The 17964-nt window shown below is 55.3% G+C and overlaps 7 protein-coding genes across 7 annotated transcripts; 2 read left to right on the top strand and 5 right to left on the bottom strand.

The window, feature by feature from the left end:
• Positions 1–684: 684 nt before the first annotated feature.
• Positions 685–1552, bottom strand: IE81DRAFT_4894 (hypothetical protein). Its single transcript, XM_025517386.1, has 2 exons — positions 1399–1552; positions 685–1310 (listed from the first exon to the last, which is right to left on the bottom strand). Exon 2 carries the CDS (start codon positions 1292–1294, stop codon positions 779–781), a length of 516 nt encoding a protein of 171 aa, XP_025373492.1. The 5' UTR covers positions 1295–1310; positions 1399–1552; the 3' UTR covers positions 685–778.
• A 2149-nt stretch (positions 1553–3701) lies between these two features.
• IE81DRAFT_4941 (hypothetical protein) lies at positions 3702–4055 on the bottom strand. The gene has a single exon (XM_025517391.1). It carries the CDS (start codon positions 3934–3936, stop codon positions 3742–3744), a length of 195 nt encoding a protein of 64 aa, XP_025373493.1. The 5' UTR covers positions 3937–4055; the 3' UTR covers positions 3702–3741.
• A 325-nt stretch (positions 4056–4380) lies between these two features.
• IE81DRAFT_4902 (NAD(P)-binding protein) lies at positions 4381–6657 on the bottom strand. The gene is made up of 4 exons (XM_025517387.1): positions 5737–6657; positions 5470–5674; positions 5024–5395; positions 4381–4957 (listed from the first exon to the last, which is right to left on the bottom strand). The coding sequence occupies exons 1-4, from the start codon at positions 6273–6275 to the stop codon at positions 4511–4513; spliced, it is 1563 nt and encodes a 520-aa protein (XP_025373494.1). The 5' UTR covers positions 6276–6657; the 3' UTR covers positions 4381–4510.
• Positions 6658–7269: 612 nt separating this feature from the next.
• Positions 7270–8202, top strand: IE81DRAFT_4951 (POZ domain-containing protein). Its single transcript, XM_025517393.1, has 4 exons — positions 7270–7463; positions 7540–7629; positions 7698–7942; positions 8038–8202. The coding sequence occupies exons 1-4, from the start codon at positions 7455–7457 to the stop codon at positions 8066–8068; spliced, it is 375 nt and encodes a 124-aa protein (XP_025373495.1). The 5' UTR covers positions 7270–7454; the 3' UTR covers positions 8069–8202.
• Positions 8159–12141, bottom strand: IE81DRAFT_4960 (hypothetical protein). The gene is made up of 2 exons (XM_025517394.1): positions 11246–12141; positions 8159–11155 (listed from the first exon to the last, which is right to left on the bottom strand). The coding sequence occupies exons 1-2, from the start codon at positions 11843–11845 to the stop codon at positions 8336–8338; spliced, it is 3420 nt and encodes a 1139-aa protein (XP_025373496.1). The 5' UTR covers positions 11846–12141; the 3' UTR covers positions 8159–8335.
• Positions 12142–12226: 85 nt separating this feature from the next.
• Positions 12227–15030, top strand: IE81DRAFT_319237 (Josephin-domain-containing protein). The gene is made up of 6 exons (XM_025512663.1): positions 12227–12526; positions 12600–12689; positions 12769–12870; positions 12968–13142; positions 13218–13303; positions 13384–15030. Exons 1-6 carry the CDS (start codon positions 12478–12480, stop codon positions 14919–14921), a joined length of 2040 nt encoding a protein of 679 aa, XP_025373497.1. The 5' UTR covers positions 12227–12477; the 3' UTR covers positions 14922–15030.
• IE81DRAFT_319239 (hypothetical protein) lies at positions 15001–15998 on the bottom strand. The gene is made up of 3 exons (XM_025512664.1): positions 15891–15998; positions 15753–15803; positions 15001–15624 (listed from the first exon to the last, which is right to left on the bottom strand). The coding sequence occupies exons 1-3, from the start codon at positions 15979–15981 to the stop codon at positions 15188–15190; spliced, it is 579 nt and encodes a 192-aa protein (XP_025373498.1). The 5' UTR covers positions 15982–15998; the 3' UTR covers positions 15001–15187.
• Positions 15999–17964: the final 1966 nt, after the last annotated feature.

Consider the following 17964-nt stretch of genomic DNA (forward strand, 5'->3'; position numbering starts at 1 on the left):
AAATTGATTCGATACACGCCGGCCAAGAACTCGGAGGCCACATGCATGACTCCTGTGCTGGCCGCCACGATACAGACAGCGCTTCGAGCTGGCGTTGGTCTACTGTCAACGCCACTCGTGGCTTAGATGACGCCAAAATCGGCATCTTGTTTGGCGCAACGGTCCGGTACAAATCGATCGACCCATTCGACGTGCAGGAAATGGCAAAGAAAGGCAAAGGCGGCCAGGCGCCACCTGTGCACGCGGGCCCGCAATAAGTCATACGTGCCTGGCAGCAATGTCTGTTGCGCTCTGACTCGATCAACTCTACCCGGGACCCTGGCTACCTGGCAATTGCTTGGGCGTATAGCCGCCGATGAGGGCGTACGCGGAACGCCGCAAGGTACTCCTCGTTCCCGAATCACGCTTCACATGCATGGTCGCACCTCCGCCATGCTTTCGCCACCGCTGCTAGCCTGCCTGCCACCTCTCACTCTCAATAGCTACCAGGTGGCACGGCGAGCTGAACGCTGAAACAATAAGTGTACCAGCACTTGTGAGCATTCGACATCACAATCCGCTCCGCTGCTCAGGCAGAAGATTGAGGCGAGCAGAAATCTCATGAGCGTATTGCATCTCTTGGTTTTTTCTCTTCGCTTTTGGCTTTCCAATCGCGTGCGCTGGACACAAGTCGCTAAGGATGAACTTGGATCGGTATGCACGAGAGCGAACCATATGGTGAGAAGGTCGCTACAGCACTTTTGCCCTGCAAGTCTAGAGCACACTTGTACGGATGATTTCACTTGCCATGCACGATGCGTGGCTCGTCAAAGTATGCTCCTTGCTTGTGCGAGAAGGGACCAAGCCCCCAGCGTCCGGCGCCGCCAAACTCTACCCTGGAGTTGCTCGTTGCCTCTTTCGACGCCTTCTCAGCTTTTTGGTGGTTCTCCCCATTGCCATGATGCTCCTTTTGTTGTGCGTGGCCTTGATGGCCATGGTGCTCAGGATTCTTGAGTCTACTCTCGGGCTGCCCAAGGCTATCAGCGTACTTCTGCAACCTCTTCTTCTCCATCTGGCCAGCGCGCGAGCCACCAGACAACCCCGCAATCTTGGCTGTTTGCGGCAAGAGCAGCGAGTTTGTGAGACTCGGTGTGCCCCCTGGCCTCGCGTAGTTCGTCAAGGGCTCGTCCCATCGAGTGCCAAATGCATGCCTGTCCAGTCCGGGATTGCCGTCGATGGTTGGCGACGAGATGAGCGGCAGTGCGAATGCCGAGCCGATGCTGAAGCAGTACGCGATCGAGATGGATGCTCTCATCGTATTGCGTAAGGGTCTTGAAATCGCGGATCGGTGGTAGCAAGGGGGCTAGCTCGTCAGCAAGCGATGCAGCAGGAACTATGCACAGGTCGCAGCAAGCGCACCTTGATTAAGAGAGGTGCCTTGCGGTCCAGCCGAAGATTCGCTTAGTGCTCTGGCAGAAATGTCAAAAGGTGTGGGATGCCTGCCGCACCGAGACCTGCTCAGTACGTAGGTGGACAATTGTGATTGGTGTGAAGGTGAGTGATGTCCTGCATGTGGACCCAGAAAGATATTCAGAAGCGATGCAGCCTTTTACGACACTGCCGTTCGACTGAATCCTTCCAATGTCTAGCTTTTACAACGACTCCACGAGCGCCAAGGGAAGTGCTACCGGTACGCGGCGCAATCGTGGGCTGAAAGAGGCACGCTGGGATACTCGCGTATCGGTATATTTGGCCGAGCGTCCACCGCATCGATGCACGCATAGCCAGTGCAGTTCACTGAGCTTACCAAATTGGATCAGTACCGTCTACCCTCTAAACGCCTTCAATCGCATTTTCAAGACGTGCTACGGCGGCTTGGCGTACCCCAGTGCTCGTCGCCGATAGGATCATATCGGACGGCATCGCAGCCTTCCTTTCTCAGTCGAGGCAGTCGCTGATATAAGGCATGGCTCGAGCTCGACTGTCATAGCCGAAGAGAAGCAAAGCACCCACGTGGTATCAGGCCCTAAGCACTCCGGTGACGTGCTCATTCACGATTGGGGCATTGTGGTCTTGCGCACCCAAAATTGTTCTCAATTGTGACGGTGCGTCGCACCATTTGCGTAAGAGACCTTGGAGCAGAGCCCGGCCGGGATAAGTGCGAATCTCGCACGACTCCTACCGTAAATATCTCACGCAGCTGAAGGAACACGCTTTAAGCGCTGCGCAATCGGTGATCGATCTATCAATCAAGTGAATGGGGCTAGTGATTAATTATTACGGACAATCATGCCACCTTGTCCGATGCCAACCTTGGGTGAGGTGAAAGTGTGCACGAATGAGTGGATTTGGGTAGCCCTAGTCCAGAAGCAGTGACTAACGTGTGGGCGAAAGGGCCCAGATGTCCACCCAAGCACGGTGATACCACTTCGCTTCCACCGCGTGCCCCGTCGATCACCGTGGAATTGCAGCTTGTGTTCGTGATGGGGAACTACGAAGGGCACGCTTGTTTGTGAACCACCTGTTCTTGAACCTCAGCCGCGAGCGTGCACACCTCAGCCGCGTGGAGGGGGCACATCGTCCGTCACTAGATGCACCCATTTGGCATTCGGTTTGCTGACGAAAACCTTGCGAGGCTCTCGATGCTTCCCCTTCGTGAGAGGTACAAGGTCGGCAAGTGCGAACTTTTTGAGTCCCGGGTTCCTGCCGATGTCTATTTCTCGCATGTGCGGTGCAGCGACTGCGCATCCGATGGCAAAGCAGAGCGTGATCAGAGCGATACTGAGCTTCATGGTGAAGGTGCTCTTCCTCGGATCAAAAGTATGGAGCAACGCGTCAGCCAATCATGCGCGAACAAGCTTGCCTCCAAACAAGCTCTCATGCTCACGTGGGGTGCTAGACTTCGGGTTGTGTGCTTTAGAGTTTAGTGCGCTTTCTGCGTTGCTCTGAGCGTTTGCGTTTGTTTGCCTGCCAGCTGTCAGCTGATGAGATCGATTGAGAGATTTGAAGGCTTGACTGGACTGAATGAGAGAAGACGGTCGCGACTGATTTTGACGATGGGTGCCCTCTTATACCTTCGCTGCATGGGCATCTTGCCGTAAATCAGTGTACCCACGCAGGTATGTCCACATCCTGTGTCGGACTTCGCCGCGACATGGCTCTGATTACTTGGTAGAAGCGCCCAGCGTAGCAGTAGGATCGGCGCTTTGCAACCAGCCAGCGCCTCAGGCAAGACTTACATCCAAGGCACTTGCAAAGAGCATCTGTGGCGCAAGTCTTGCGAGGGCGATGGAGGGCTGACTTGCACAACGGCCCGCTTGGTTATGAGCTGATCGTCTGTGACGCTATTCACGACGTGCATGGCGATCGACGACTGCTGTGAGAAGTCAGCAATGCAACAAGGGGTCGAGCTCGACGTAGGTGGGAGGTTTGCAATGGTGCCAAGCAACTTGTGTGTAGAGAACGTGAAGAAGAGATTTCTGGACAGCAATTGCACAAAGACCATCGAGATGATCAAGCTGAGGTCTTTGACGTTCCTCAGCCCAAGTCAAATACGGGCGGCGGCCCGGAGTGACCTGATGGGTGAAGTCACGCAAGAACAGAGTAGCATGGATGGCAGTCCGAGTCGGCGTGAAGCTTACCTCGTGCCGTTGGCTCCTAATGATGAACGTGGACCCGCGTGAAGACAATCCAGGCCAATCAGCATCCCGTGTGCGTACTGTGACTCAACTATGCACGCTATAGCGAAGCAAGTCGGTCGAGTCAAGACGAATGACTCTGTTCCTGATTCAACAACATTCTTGGCACTTTGACTGCACTTCCAGCCGCGGCGTTCAGTGTCAAGGCCCCGACACGTGAACATGAGGAAACAAGAGCACAAGGTAGCGGCGCCGCTTTGCCAACCCTGCTCCTGGATCGCAATGTATAGATGCTGATGAGTGGATCGACATGACGCATCGCCGAGCTAAGTGCTCAAGATGCACGCTCGGGTCCCCATCCTCGATGAAAGACAGCTCCCTGCTCAAAGTTACCAGCTTCTGGCGTTACAATCAAACAGTGGATGAGCGACAAGCTCGACCAGCAGCGCGAGCATCTCAACTTACCACAAGGGCAAAACGAAGCCAACGATGCGCCGGTGAGCGCCTCTGCAAGCACGCCGCCGCTTACTAGTGGGGAACAATTCAGCTTGCCAACACAAGACGGGCTCGCATCTGCGCAGCGCACGTTCCTCAGTGATCCTGCTTCTCGCCGCTGTGCTACGCATGGATGCATGCTTCTTCAACAGTCTGAGTGTGGATGTGGGATTCCGTAGTAGGCTACGCCTTGCCAATTATTACCCTGCTCTCCCGGGTCTTGACTGGAAGAGCGATTGCTGATGGACTAGGCTAGTCTCATCACCTCGTGCGGACGGATGAGCACCGCCAGCAGCCCCGCAAGCAGTCGGCGAACTCACCACTCGTGACTGACTACCGATACAAGCAGTCCCTCATGCCACAAAGGCAAGAGTATGAGCACTTGAATGTGCATTGCATCAGGTCTCTGCCAGCTCATCTGCCTGAGTCCTTCGTCGTACATCACCGCTTTGGAACTTTGACCGAATGTCAAATTGCTCTCCCGCGTGATCTGCTTTGCGGTCCCGATGAGTTCCATGCAGATTCTCCGGCACTCCCTTCATATTCTTCTTCCACACATCCCTCGTGATATCTTCTAGGGCCTCGATCAGTTGATCCGCCTTCTTTCGAACCACGTCTCCCTCCTTTCCCTCCTTTCCTTTCTTCACCAACCCGGAAGCCGAACTTTCATCCGACCAGCCGTCGACCCTGCCAGATGAAACGTATTCTTGCCCCCAAAAGTTGGCGCACGAGCCGTACCGCAGGCTCGGGCTGAGCAAGTGTCGGGGTGCGAGAGCCACGTGAGAAGCTGCCACTGCTCCTTTATATGGCTGAATGGGGTGATTCGGCGAAAATGTCCATCGAGCCTGTTCGGGAATTGCAAAAGCCATCAGAAGAGCCCATGAGCAATTTGCTTTGCTAGCAGCACGCACGAAATAGAAGGCGGCGTGCATGCACCAAGCTAGCACCACGTTGAGGAATTCGGAAAAGATGCTGCTTGCCACTACGCCTGGATGGACTACAAAGCTCTCAGGCGAATGCCGCTTAACACCGTTAGTGTGGACTTGAAGGCCGTGGTGCTGGCGATCGAACAGCGATGCATGAAGCCTCTGGCTGAGTCCGATTGACGCAAGCTCGCATTGGTATTTGCTTGACTCGTAAGGGCAGTGGCGCCTCTGACTGTCGAGACATTGAGGGTCACGCGCGTCATAGTGTCGCTCTAATGCCTCGATGGAACTTGTCCAGATGATGCGAGAGGGGGTGTCGAACGGACTGGCCCGCAGAGCGGGTAACAATGCTCTTGTCTGTCGCCACGTATAGGAGCAGTGCGCTTGAGTCACTGCTCAATCGCCGTGATGACAGGAAGCATGCTACTCACGACGACGTAGTGTGCACCCACATTCGCCTGCCAGACCCATCCGTATCCGTCTGAGCTGCGATCACCTGACCTTTGAAGTTTGTACTTCGGCAGTGTGACAGCAACGTGCAAGCTGGTAAGCACCTGCCAGACAGCCAGTGGCCAATCCAAGCCGATCCAAGCGGCACCTCCAGCATTGAGAACGAGATGCGTGATATAGCCATACCTTATTTAGACGACGGGGATGAGTCACTGATTTTGACCTCGGCAGCTGCGCAAGACACTCACCTCTGTGTGACCTCGCTGGCACAGCTCAGGGCGCTAGACATGCTGTTCAAGTCAAGCTCGACAACCTCAATCTGCGTCCCTTCGCAGAAGCGTCGCCTGTATGCGGCAGCTGCTCTCGGCTCACGTTGATCCAATTCGAGCAAGTTTCCCTTCTCATCTCTGCTGTAATCCCCACGAGCCGACATGTCTCCACTGGCAAATTGGTGTTCGTCATGCTTGAAGCTCTGTCTAGGTACATCGCACAAAGACTCGGAGGTCTCTGGCAGGCGAGCGAGATTCCACAAGAGCGTTTGCAGCTCGGTTTTCGCCGCATGCGCTTTCTTCAGATTCCTACAAGCAAGGACCAAAGTGCACCCATTAGGAGCAGCGAAAGGTGACGGCGTAGCCTCGCTGTCAGAGGAATGAGAGCTAGATAGGCTCCAGTCTGGCCGAGTGTCCGGGGGCAATGCGTGCGACAGCTGGACTAGGAGACGCTGTGCTGTTCCGAATCCGAGCCCGGCGTTGGCGCCCGTGATCACAATGATTGGCCGAGCGGACATTGCTAGCGAGATGAGATGAATTCGTCAAAGACAAAGTGCTTGCACAATGTGAAGACCTAGCCGCATCAAATAGCTTGGCAATGCTCAAGGCGACATTTTGCTGAAGGGCCGTGGACTGAGGATCGGCAGATGTGTGCGACGAAGCTGCCGACGGGTGTTGGTCGAGCGTCCTTCGATATGACTTGACTCGCACTCCGCTGCAAGAGGACTAAAACAGAGCGCGAGGAAGGTCGAAGGCAATCGTCTCTCGAAGGAGTGATTTCAGTGCAGAGCTCAGACGTGACTGAGACCGAGCCTCACCCTAGACTTTGAATTGGCAGTCGTGAGTCAAGGATCAAATCTTGTCCAATGCTCGAAGCCGAAAGTCAACAGTCGTGAGTCGTGGGTCTTGAGTTGAGTCGAGAAGAAATCGCCAACAGGTGCAGCCTACCACGTGATGATGCCCTTTCAAAGTTGCTGCATGGACATCCGTTTCTGGACGGAGATCCATCACATGCCGCCTGCACGCGGTCCCCGCTCGTCCGCCAAAGTTGCGGCAGACTGATCAAGACTCACACACCGTGCGGATGCAAGCTTGGACCATGATTGAGGCGAATTTGCTTTCACCTTGCCTCCCATCTTTCCTCATCGACCAGCATTCTGCACAGCGCTCGTACCATCAGATTGGCGCACACAGGTACCAGCCGCGCCTCAAGACCTATGCAAAGGCGATCCAGCAACCAATCCGTCAGGATCACGAGGATTCTGATTAGTCTGGGATGAAACAAAGTTTCGACACAGATTGACTTTGTTGGTTGATACAGTGCCATCGAGCAGACAGCGTTGCTGCATACACGTGATTCGATCTCGCCTCAGCTGAGCTCAATCACGAATCAAGCGTTTCACAGCACCTCATCACGCAGACCACGGCTCCTTCGACGCTGCACAAGTGAGAGAGGCCCCCGACACATCGGGCCTGAGCGCATCTCACCTGCCACTACCAATAGTCAAAGCTTTCGTCGAGAGCCTGAGCCCAGTACACCACGCCTCCTTCCTGACTTGATCACTGCCCCAGCAAGCTAGTCACACCGATATCGCATTACATCCCTATCGAAGGCGAGCAAGTGCAGTACATCCACCCTGTCAGACGCTATCTAGACGTGCCCTTTGCACCAAGCTGCACCTTATCAATCATTCAAGATGCCTGCGGTAAGTCTCGCGATGGCCGAGGCAAATGGGCTAGTCACACTAACGTATCGGATGTCGTTACTCAATTCCCTGACAGACCGACGATGAAGGATCGCCTCCACCTCAAGTCGATCCTCAAAAGAGCCAGGAACGCGGAAGGCCCGAATTTGTGACGCTCGTCAGCTCGGTGCGTTACGATGTGGTCCTAAGCTCTGCCCCGCTGCAGCTGATAGCAAGCGGATTTCTGCGCAACAGGAGGACGACAAGTTCAAAGTGCGCTGGGAGGCGGCTCAAGCAAGCGAGACGATCCGCGCAGCTATGGAAGAGGAAGGCTTTGCCGAGTCGCGCAATGCCGAAATGAGGTTCGGAGAGATCAGTTCGCCCATTTTGGCAAAGGTGGTGGAGTACCTCAATTGGAGAGACAAATACAAGGATGCAAAGGGCGAGCAGGAGGTCCCTGCATTCCACAAATCCATCGATCCCGAGTTCAGTCTTGAGCTGTAAGTACGCAGCACAGATGCGTCGTTTCAGCGAGCCCATTTCAGTCGCCTTTGTATCTGCTCACCTGTCCTGCCCCTTCCAATCTGCCTTGCAGCCTGATCGCAGCGGACTTTTTGGCAATCTGAACTGGAAGCCCAGCAGAGGAGATTCAGACTTGTCCACGCGCGCGCAGCTATCAAAGGACTCGTCAAACGACAAACGCAGGCAGGTGGTGAAGATGCGCCGCACTAAGCTGGTCAACAGCACTCACGACTTGTGTTGCCAGCTTTAGCCAGAGAGACGTAGAAAATGGTGATCATTTCGTGATGGGAATTACAATACAGATGACGTGAGAGTGCCGAGGAGATAGCATGACTTCAACAAGTGAGAATGCCGTGAATGTCGAGTGAGGCCTATGACGTCGTCAATTCGAGTCGGTGACACAGAGGTTTCGCAGTGCTCGTATCGAGGGCGTAGAGACTCAGAGTGGGCTCCCTGGGAGGTGACCACACCACGTCATATACCGGGGATTGGCTGATGCGCTCTTCAAAAAGAGGCTGTCCTGTCTTGCGCAGGTCGAAGACACGGACATGCCCCTCTTCAGTGCCTTGTGCAACGAGATTCCGCTGTTTAGCGTGAAAGGCAGGGCGACCCAGGTAGGCCGGAGTTCGAGTCGCTTGCCAACCGGCGACGATCACCGGCTTTGCGATCGTTCGCGGCGAACCGCCAGCATCGCAACGGACGTCGTAGAGTTTGAGCTGCTCATGATCAGTCCGCCGCACCGTGGCCATGAACAGATCCGCGTGAAGCGCGTGCGTAAGATGAGCGACAGGATCTTTGGTCGTCCACTTGAATGCAACCGCGGGATGATCATAGCGATAACCGATTAGCTGGTCGGAGTGGGCACCGCCTTGCGACACCATAAGGTGGTGTCTTGGCAGATTCGTCAAGGAAACAACGGGCCCATCGTGCATTCTGTGCATCCGCTCGACATCTGCTGTGCTCGTGCTGAGCCCGTGCCAGCGCCAGCGGTGGACAGTCCCATCCGAGCCCCCAGTCGCAAAGGATACCTCAGTTGAGCCATATATCCTGATCGGCGCCAAACTTGTAGCTCCAGCCATGTGTGGAGTTGGTTTCAGCCATTCAGAGTGGGCTCGCGGGCGACCCTCGCCGTTAGGCATCGCGTACGAAAGGCCTACCTGCCCCGGCAGCGGACCGAGACCGGTCGCGTCAGAGCTTGTAAAGCCCATGATGCTCGGAGCTAACCGCTTGACGTCAGAGACTTTTCTACGCGATGGCGACGATGTCGAAGTCCCGCCATTCAAGTTGGAAAGCGGCCCAAGCGCGTGTTGCGGAGTTGACATGACGATGCTGCCCAGGCGACTGACGAACGCGAGGGTATTGTACGCGTGTCGGCTCCTCAAGGCGTGCGCAGCCTGCATCGGTGTCCGCGCGATTTCATGAGAATCGAGGGGAATCATGAACATTTGACGCGTTGGAAGCCGGCACGATGATGTCGAGCTCAGTCGCATCGCGCTCGGCGAGGGTGTGCGTCCATGGTTTCTGGCCAAGCCGGTAGCCAGCGGTTCATCATCACTGGAGGTCGCTTCGACCGACGCTGCATTGTGATTGAGAGCAGCACCGTCGTCTCCGCACATCGCAGCTGACATGCGCTCAACAGCCAGTTCGTCACAACCTCCGGCCACAGCAGGCAAGCTCTGCGGCGGTGGTAGGTACTCGCGAGATGTTGATACATCAATGTCTCCCTCTTGCTCCACCGCCATGGACTCCTCCGGCAAGAGCGGCGGGGGCTCACGCGATGAAGATCGGCAAAGTCTTTTACGAGGATGTGAGATATCTTCGTGCCTTAGGTCGTGGGCGTCTTCTTGTCGTGCATGGACGTCAGGCGACACTGGCTCGATCGTAGCGCGTAGATCCCCCGCACGTCGAGCTGCAGCGACTTTTTGGGGCGACCCTCTAGCCCCTGGCAATGGAGACCCTCCAACCAATGGACCCTTGGCCGTAGCGGCGGCTTTCTGCTCAAAGCGTCTGCCGGCTTGAGCTTCAACCTCTTGACCAAGAGACTGCTGCTCTAAATGAACATCGGGAGGTGTTCGCGACAGGCGCGCACCATTGCTGGTCGTTGCAAACCTTATTTCAGAGTCTTCGGAGGCTTTCGAGTCAACTGTCTCCATCTCCGAATCCTCAGAGCCGTGTGTAGACATTTCGTCTTGTGCCGACTGCTGCTCTGGAGGATCATCAGAAGGTGTTCGCGACAGGCGCGCAGCATTGCGGGTCTTAGCAATCCTATTTTCAGAGTCTTCGGAGGCTTTCGAGCCAATAATCTCCATCTGCGAATTCTCAGAGCCGTGTGCAGACATTTCGTCTTCTGCCGACTGCTGCTCTAGACAATCATCGGAAGGTGTTCGCGACAGGCGCGCAGCATTGCTGGTCTTTGCGATACTGTTTTCGGAATCTTCGTAGGCCTCCGAGCTGACTAGCTCCATGGCCGAAATCTCAGAGCCGTGTGGAGACATTTTGTCTTCTGCCGAGTCGGACAAAGCTGGTGAATGTGGACCTACACCTCGGCTGGCTGTCGAGTCAGTCCGTTCGGCCAGTGTTGAATCTGGACCTAGAGACGTGGAGTGGACTTGCGGAAGTGATGTGCTGTCCACGCGAGGAGCTCTCATTGAAGAGGATACAGAAGCATCGCGAGAGGCATCGAGAGGATCATTTAAGCTACCCCTACCTAACGGTGCATCAGGGAGTAACGGCGGTGCCCTCCCATCGTGCTTCTTGGCTCTGCTCGACGCAGCCGCAGCAATGATTGGTGGTTGCGCTAAGTTGGAGGGGTGTGGCGGTGATGGTGCGAATTCCTTTGCGCCACCGGATCTCTGAAAGGCCTTCCACATACTTTGCTGAGTAGAACCTGCAATAGTGCGCCCAGTATCGAGTCTGATCGCCGGAGCCATTGGACTATTCTCGCTCCGTAACGGAATGAAGGTCTTTGATTCTCCCGGCACGTAGTCTTCAGCTCTCTTCGCTGGCGCACGTGGCGCAAGAATGGGCACTCTTGGCTTGGGAGGAGGTGGTGGTGGTCTTGAAGAAGCATGCGGAATGGTGTTGGGACGTCCCGGGATCTCGCCATCATTTGCTGACTCGCGTGTTCTCGAGGCGTCCAGGTTTTGCTGCACAGGGCCGGCCGCTTCGTGGATTGTCGCCCTGACGGCTTTCTAATTTGAGTACCGTGGAGCGGCCGACGGAGCTCATGGTCAGACCCACCCACAACAGCCCGCACCATTGCGTGACGATGGACCACTCACCGAAGTCTGATTGTAGCCTCCATGGCTGGCAGGCCACTTCATGTGGATTTGGGGTCGCGCCGGATTCGAAGAGCAGCCGGGACCATTCATTTGCGATCCCAAATGGTGGATGGCATTGGGCCTCGCGCCAAAAGACCCAGAGTCGGTCGGCTTGGGTCTAATCGAAGGAGTAGACCGACTTGGCGCAGGAGCTCGACTCGGAAAAGGAGGAGGCCTATATTTCATACGATGATGCTTCGATCCTTGCGTCGCGCTGCGGCTGGCAGCACTCGCTCCAAAATGAGCATTCGGTGAACTCCGCGCATTTGCCGGTCGACCCAAAGGAGCATTAGTGGGAGATGTATGTGAAGCTGGCGTCCAATGCGCCTCGACAGGAGTGGTACTAGCGAAATGTGATTGTGTAGGGCCACAGGAACCCTCTCTGCCGCTGTGAGAAGCAGTCGATGTGGTCGCAGAAGGGGTGCGGCTCGGTGAGTTGGCACGATGAGCTCGTTTGTTGTTTTTCCCATGTATATAGGGAGGCTGACGAGACGAGCTACTTGCACCCTGCGATGGAGGGATAGATCCCGCATATGGGTCGAATTGAGCGAGCCAGTTCATGGTGAAGACGACCAGCAAGTTCGCTCAGAGTGTCTGGACAAGCACGTTATGCACCGATCTTTCGCCTCCGCGCCCGCGAACGACGACAAGAGCATGGTGCGCTTGGCGATGCTGGGATGAAATGACTGGACGTGGAGCTCCTCTATAGTGATGGATACTGTGATATGCGTATGATGGTCGGAGAACAGAGGAGGGGTACAGGGTGGGGATGACTCGCATGTGTGCTGTTGGTGGGCTCTAACAAAGAACTCACGATTCAAAGATTCGCCCAGCTCTTTTGAAACACGTGACTCGTGAAATCAAGATCAAGAGGCGGTGCAACGAGCATGAAGCGACGCGCGTCAGGCGCTTCGATTCATGGTTTTTTGATCCGCTCACCAGCGTCTGTGATGCGGACCGGTGTCGAGCTCGACTACCAAGTTTCGCGACTCCCAGTTGTTCATGCTCACATGACACAGAAGCCCAATTCCTCACTTTCGACGACCTGCAACCGTGATCTGGCCGAGACGGGCTGGGACTTGCACGCCATTCGCAGTGTCCCTCGCCTCTTCTTCGACAACACCAATCGATTGGGACGACTGGGTCTGAACGCGGGCCAGCCACGAGACTCGACTTTTTGACAAGCACTGAGGATGGCGTCCAGTCAGGAAGCGCAGACGCTACTTAGCGTGATACACCATGGTCAGTGGAAGTTCCAGCTAGTTTGCCTGCTTCTGAACGACGCTGACCAGTGCTGCCCTGCCACGCATTCTAGAGCGACAAGAACCGGGATCTATGCTGTGCGCGCAGCACGCTCTCAATGCCCTACTTCAGGGCCCTTACTTTGATCCCTCTCAGCTGGCAGGTGTGTTCAGGTTTCGCGCGTTCTTGTGCGGTGACCGCGCTTTGCTGGCTGACTGTCTTGCCGTTCTACCCTGTCACAGAGATCGCCGCGCAGATGGATGATCTAGAACGGGCGCAGCTAGACTCTGAGGCGTGGTCGTCGCGGGGCGGAGATGAAGGCAGTCTCAACGTTGATGCTACGGGTCAGTACCAGAAGGGGGACAAAAGATAGGTATCGCTAGCTGATTGCACCAGGTCAACTGCTCAAATCAACCTTCCACATCCTCACCCCTGTTGCAGGCTTCTTCAGCGCCACTGTATTGGAGAAGGCGCTGTCTGTATGGGGCTTACAGCTCGTGCGCTGGCGATCTCAGGCGATGAGCGCTTTCCAAAACGAGCCTGAGAAGCAGCTCGCTTTCATTCTCAATCTGGAACAGCATTGGTTTTGTCTACGTCGCTTCGGACAGGGCTGGTGGTAAGTCCTTGTTGAGAATGCCGCTCGCTAGCCGGCAGTGGCTGAAGCGGACACTCAACGTTGCGTCTATGTTAGGTTCAATCTCAACTCTTGCATAGATGCGCCAGCGTGGGTAGGCCCATCATATTTAGGGGCATTGCTCGACCAGGCGGAGTCTGAAGGTGAGCTTGTGTTGACGTGGGATAGGTAACCCTTCTCGATCACGTTGCTCACACGTACTTTCGCTTACATGTCTGCGCAGGCTACTCCGTCTTCGCCATCGTAGCTGCTGAGGATGCTATGGGCGTGCCATTGTCTACAAGTACAGCGGACGAAGTTGCGCAGGCACTTCCCAGCGCTGATGCAGTGCTCGCTTCAAACGCCAGTTCCGCTTCAGCCATCACCAAACAAGCGCAGGGTCTCCGGCCTAGCAGTGAAAGCGGTCCATCCGCAAGCTCAGCTTCACGCGATAATTTCGAAGAGGATGCTGAGCTTCAAGCAGCCCTGCGCGCAAGCATGCTTGACGCGAGCGAGGGAGATGGCGCGGTAAGTGTACCAGTGGACACTGCATCTACCAGTCAATCTCCGGCAGCACCAAGGGGCACACGGCGCAATCGGAGTATTAACAGCGCGAGTGAAGAAGAAGGTGGCGTCTCGCAAGACGAGACGGACGAGCACGTCGACGAGATCGCGCCGTCGAGAAGGCGTTTCAGAGCGGACGACACTTTGCGGAGTTCGTCGAGCACTCTTCTTGCCCCAACGGACTCTGCTGCCCGGCCCAGCGCCGGCAATCGCCGACACTCTCGAGCCGATCAAAAGGACAAAGCGGCTCGCCAAGGCCAGAAGAGCCGTGCTGCGATCGATCACGACGAGCAAGAGCTTATGAGAGCTATGGAAGCAAGCTTGGGCGCGATGACAGGCGACCAGCAGACAGTCGCTCAGAACTCCACTTCATCCTCCACAGGCACCTCTGCTTCGGCATCTCGACCCACGCGTGCAATCGACATCGGTGGTGCAGGTGTTCGCGGCAATGGTGGACGGCGACGAAGAGCGCGCGGAGGTGGCGGTAGAGAGGACCCTATAGCGATCGGCTCAGACGGAGAAGAGGATGAGGAAGAAGTGATCATTTCTCGATCTAATCCTAGATCTCCATTCTTGGATCCTCTGCTAGCAGCCGCATCTCGAGATGACGAGGATGTAGCTGACCTCGACGATGATGAGGACGAGGGAGATGATGATACAGGGCCGCTTTCTAATCCGGAACGAAGGCAAATTGGGGTCGGTGAGGAGGAGGATGACGAGGATGCATTTCATAGTCTGTCGGAGGGAAGTGAAGGATTTGAAGAAGTATCAGCTTCCGCCTGGGCTCGTGCACGTCCTGCTGGACCCAGCACGAATAGAACCTACGATGACGAAGATGCGGATCTGCAACGAGCACTGGCCGCCTCGATGCGCGACGTCGAAGGTGGGGGTGACGATGTGGACTGGTCAGCTTTCGAATGGCAAGACGATGGAGGCGCCTCGACGAGGAGGCAAGACAGACCCAGCACGCCCGAAGATGTCGGACGCATCAGAAGGTTGCGCGAGGAGGCGAAGAAGAAGGCCGAAGAGGAGAGAGAGGATGAGGAGAGGAGACAAAGAGGCGAGGCGACTAGGGCTGAGCTGGCTGAGAGAGCTGCCAAAGAGGCGCTCGAGGGCGCCAAAGGTGGCAACGAAGATGATGATTCTGAGGAGGAGGAAGAGCAATTGAGCCCTCAGGAAATGAGGGCGAGAAGGATGGCTCGCTTCGGCGGGCCGTAGGGGCGTAAGCTCGCACACCAAGCGGCCTGCAACGCACGCCGTCGATTGAGACGAACCCGTCAGACACGCATCTCACATATCCTAGCGAATGAGATTTCATACTTGCATCGTCGCGAATGCATGATTCGTGAAGGGTATGTACAGGTCTCGAATGAAGCTGCTGGCGCTGTTGTGGGACGCCTTCATGGTTGATCTGCGATCGCCTGCCAACTATCCGCACAACGCAGCCTGTCTGGACGTTCCTGAGTCGCACATCACCTCAGCACCTAAGCCTTGCTTGCTGGCTGGTAAGAGGGAGGGGGTGGTCCGGGTGGAGGGGCGAAAGATCCTCCATTGTCGCCCGGAGGCGGTCCTTCTGGGGCTTTGTAGCCACCTTCGGGTGGGCTAGTGGGTGGCTGGTAAGCGCCGCCAGCAGGTGGGTAGCCCGAGTTCTGATATCCGTATTGGTTCTGGTTTTCTTGACCGTAGCCTGCTCCATAAGCATTGTATCCTTGCCCTGCTCCCTGACCTTGAGGTGCGTAGTTGGAGTTGTAGCCGCCTGCTGCGTACGGATTGCCACCACCCTGTTGCTGATTGTAATTCAATGTGGGCTGCTGCTGCATGTTGTTCGAGGGTCGGATGAAATAGCCTTGTTGCCGCTTTCTCCTGCCGGCCACGCTGCACAGAAGGATCAAGATGATGATGAAGACCGCGATTCCGATACCTGCGATTGCAAGAAAGGAGAGGGGAAGGATGGACTGCTCAATATGTAAAACCTTCACGTAATTGCGCCTGAGCCTCTTGCCCTCGCCACCTCGCTTGTTAAACGTAAGAAGCGAAAAGTGTACGCACCGGTACCGATTCTAGCGCCTCGGGACCACCTGGAGCATTCATACACCCTTCCTAAGGATGCGGCGAAACAAGGACTGGTCAGTCACGATGAACGACTGAAAAGCTAGGAGGCCAATGCTGGCCGATACGTGAGCTCACCAAGTCTGTCTCTGCAATAATCTTGCCTGCGCTCCAAAGTATGGAGCTGTTCGGTGGCCAGAGAGGCCGCGCGCTGCACCAAGGAAGGCATAGTGTCGATGACGGAGTGGTCACTACTCTCTGAGTATTGCCTTTTCGTCGTGGGGCTTGGGGAAAACGACGAGGTGTTTGGATGGCTGCGCTCAAAAACGAAAGTTGGAGATGGTAGTTGGTGATGATGACTTAGTAAGCTCCAGCAGCCAAAGAGGTTTTTGAGGTTGCGAGCATCAGCTGTTCGGACGCGGGTGCATATACGTGCAGGTAGGCGTGCCATCCAGGAGCAGAACCATAAGCGGTTTCGCTGCGCAAGACCTCCACGCAACCGGTTGACTCATCTCGGCACAGCCACCGCACGCGGACGCGAAATCAATCGTTCGCGCCTGTTACAGCCAGGTACGCAGCAGCAGTCACGCAATTCAAGATTAAGTGACCAGTGAACAGGCAGGACAACTCATACAGCCCCGCTGCAGTGGGCTGTACTGATGCATGCTAGCTGCATGCATATGGATGTATAGCGGGCTGCTGCTGCTGCGCCCGGAAGCGACGCCTTGGAAAGTCACGCGGTTTCTCGGGAGACGCGCGCGCGTTCCAAGACCTCGGCGCCAAGACATGCGAGAAGCCTGGGCTTCGCATGCCATGTCCTACCTATTACAGCTGTAGCTCCGACCCTCTCATCGACTTCCAACGAAATCATTTGATTGGAAATTTTGATTCTGATTCAAAATTCACGAGTCCAAGTCTTCTTTGGGGTGCGAGGTTTGAACCGTGAGTAGTAGAGGCTTGCAGGTCGACGCTTTAGTCACAAAACCAAATACGAGCATGACACGGTGAGCACAGCAACAAAGAGCCAGCCAAGCGTGTGTGAGGCGGTGAGTCTGAGTCAAGAGTGAAGAGTGAGTGATCGCGTGGATATGCTGGGCACAAATTTAATCTATCACGTGACTGTTTGAATTAAGGTGAAAATCCCGATGAATCATACGCAATGAAGAATCTATAATGTGAATGAAATCTGTGTAACCTTTGAATTTACGGTTGATACAAAATCAAGCATGCAGCGATCGAGACGCATCGCTTGACGTCATCTTGAGTGTCGGCCATGCACGCACGGCTACATCCACAACCGTGCGTGAATCCTCAGCACAGACGTTACTCTTGACTCCACACGCGCCTGTTTTGTCGGTCCCGCATGCAAGGTAAATCAGGCTCCACCGATTAGGATGGCGCCGTGCAATTTTGATTAACCTCCACGAATCGATGGTGAAGGTCAATTGAATCACGAATCAAGAATCATGAAACCAAATCACAAATGAATCACAATCACGTGGATCGCGAAGATGGATTTGGCGTGTCGATCACCACTCAAGACTTTTGACTGACTCATCAATCTTGGCTCTTAATTCCTGATATTCACACCTCGATCGTGATTTGAACCAAGTTCAAGTTTGTTCAAGTTCGTGATCGAGTCCGCAATTCGAGGCCCCATGAATAATCCGCGATTTCGAGGCTGCGTGGCACATTCAATTCGGATCCTTTCAAGGGCCGCGACTACAAGCTTGATGGCGAATGAAAGAATTGGGTGTGAATTCCGATGTGAACCATCAACATGAACGTTTGCTCCCGTCAAAAGAAGGATCGATGCACGCGAGGATCGAGGGACGTCGACGTCCTCGTGCACTTGATTCGCGAGTGTACGATGCGTGTACTCGAATTTGAATGCTTTGCATCGTCACAGAAAGGCTGCTCGTGGAGAGATCAGGGATCAGGGATCGGAAACGACCATCATGAATGAAGACTCACAAAAGTCCCAATGTCTGACTTCAGTCACGAGTCGCGAGTGGCTGTTGAGAAGAAGACAATAAAGCTGTGATGCTCGGAGCGCAGCCGTCAGCGATCGATGCGGCGGCCTGCAGAGGCGAGGCGAGGCGAGGCTAGCGTGACGTGCATGCACGGCTTCAGAAGATCAAAGCGACTCACACTTGGGCGAGCGAGGCTGTTGTCATCCATCGGTCTGCAAGTTGTGCTCGCGTGATGACGG

Source organism: Ceraceosorus guamensis (genome assembly GCF_003144195.1).
Source record: "Ceraceosorus guamensis strain MCA 4658 unplaced genomic scaffold IE81scaffold_1, whole genome shotgun sequence".
NCBI classification, from domain to species: Eukaryota; Fungi; Basidiomycota; class Exobasidiomycetes; order Ceraceosorales; family Ceraceosoraceae; genus Ceraceosorus; species Ceraceosorus guamensis.

Excerpts from the sequence above, each read along its gene's own strand:
- IE81DRAFT_319239 (XM_025512664.1), bottom strand. The coding sequence starts at position 15,981 with ATGCCTTCCTTGGTGCAGCGCGCGGCCTCTCTGGCCACCGAACAGCTC. Across the intron at positions 15,804-15,890 it reads TTATTGCAGAGACAGACTTG|GAAGGGTGTATGAATGCTCC; the intron begins GTGAGCTCACGT and ends CCGCATCCTTAG. Across the intron at positions 15,625-15,752 it reads AGGCGCTAGAATCGGTACCG|GTATCGGAATCGCGGTCTTC; the intron begins GTGCGTACACTT and ends TTGCAATCGCAG.
- IE81DRAFT_4960 (XM_025517394.1), bottom strand. The coding sequence starts at position 11,845 with ATGAACTGGCTCGCTCAATTCGACCCATATGCGGGATCTATCCCTCCA. Across the intron at positions 11,156-11,245 it reads GAGGCTACAATCAGACTTCG|AAAGCCGTCAGGGCGACAAT; the intron begins GTGAGTGGTCCA and ends TACTCAAATTAG.
- IE81DRAFT_319237 (XM_025512663.1), top strand. The coding sequence starts at position 12,478 with ATGGCGTCCAGTCAGGAAGCGCAGACGCTACTTAGCGTGATACACCAT. Across the intron at positions 12,690-12,768 it reads TGATCCCTCTCAGCTGGCAG|AGATCGCCGCGCAGATGGAT; the intron begins GTGTGTTCAGGT and ends ACCCTGTCACAG. Across the intron at positions 13,304-13,383 it reads CGACCAGGCGGAGTCTGAAG|GCTACTCCGTCTTCGCCATC; the intron begins GTGAGCTTGTGT and ends ATGTCTGCGCAG.
- IE81DRAFT_4902 (XM_025517387.1), bottom strand. The coding sequence starts at position 6,275 with ATGTCCGCTCGGCCAATCATTGTGATCACGGGCGCCAACGCCGGGCTC. Across the intron at positions 5,396-5,469 it reads TGGGTGCACACTACGTCGTC|ACAAGAGCATTGTTACCCGC; the intron begins GTGAGTAGCATG and ends ACGTGGCGACAG. Across the intron at positions 4,958-5,023 it reads TGCACGCCGCCTTCTATTTC|GCTCGATGGACATTTTCGCC; the intron begins GTGCGTGCTGCT and ends ATTCCCGAACAG.
- IE81DRAFT_4894 (XM_025517386.1), bottom strand. The coding sequence starts at position 1,294 with ATGAGAGCATCCATCTCGATCGCGTACTGCTTCAGCATCGGCTCGGCA.
- IE81DRAFT_4941 (XM_025517391.1), bottom strand. The coding sequence starts at position 3,936 with ATGCGTCATGTCGATCCACTCATCAGCATCTATACATTGCGATCCAGG.
- IE81DRAFT_4951 (XM_025517393.1), top strand. Across the intron at positions 7,630-7,697 it reads TTGTGACGCTCGTCAGCTCG|GAGGACGACAAGTTCAAAGT; the intron begins GTGCGTTACGAT and ends TCTGCGCAACAG. Across the intron at positions 7,943-8,037 it reads CCCGAGTTCAGTCTTGAGCT|CCTGATCGCAGCGGACTTTT; the intron begins GTAAGTACGCAG and ends TCTGCCTTGCAG.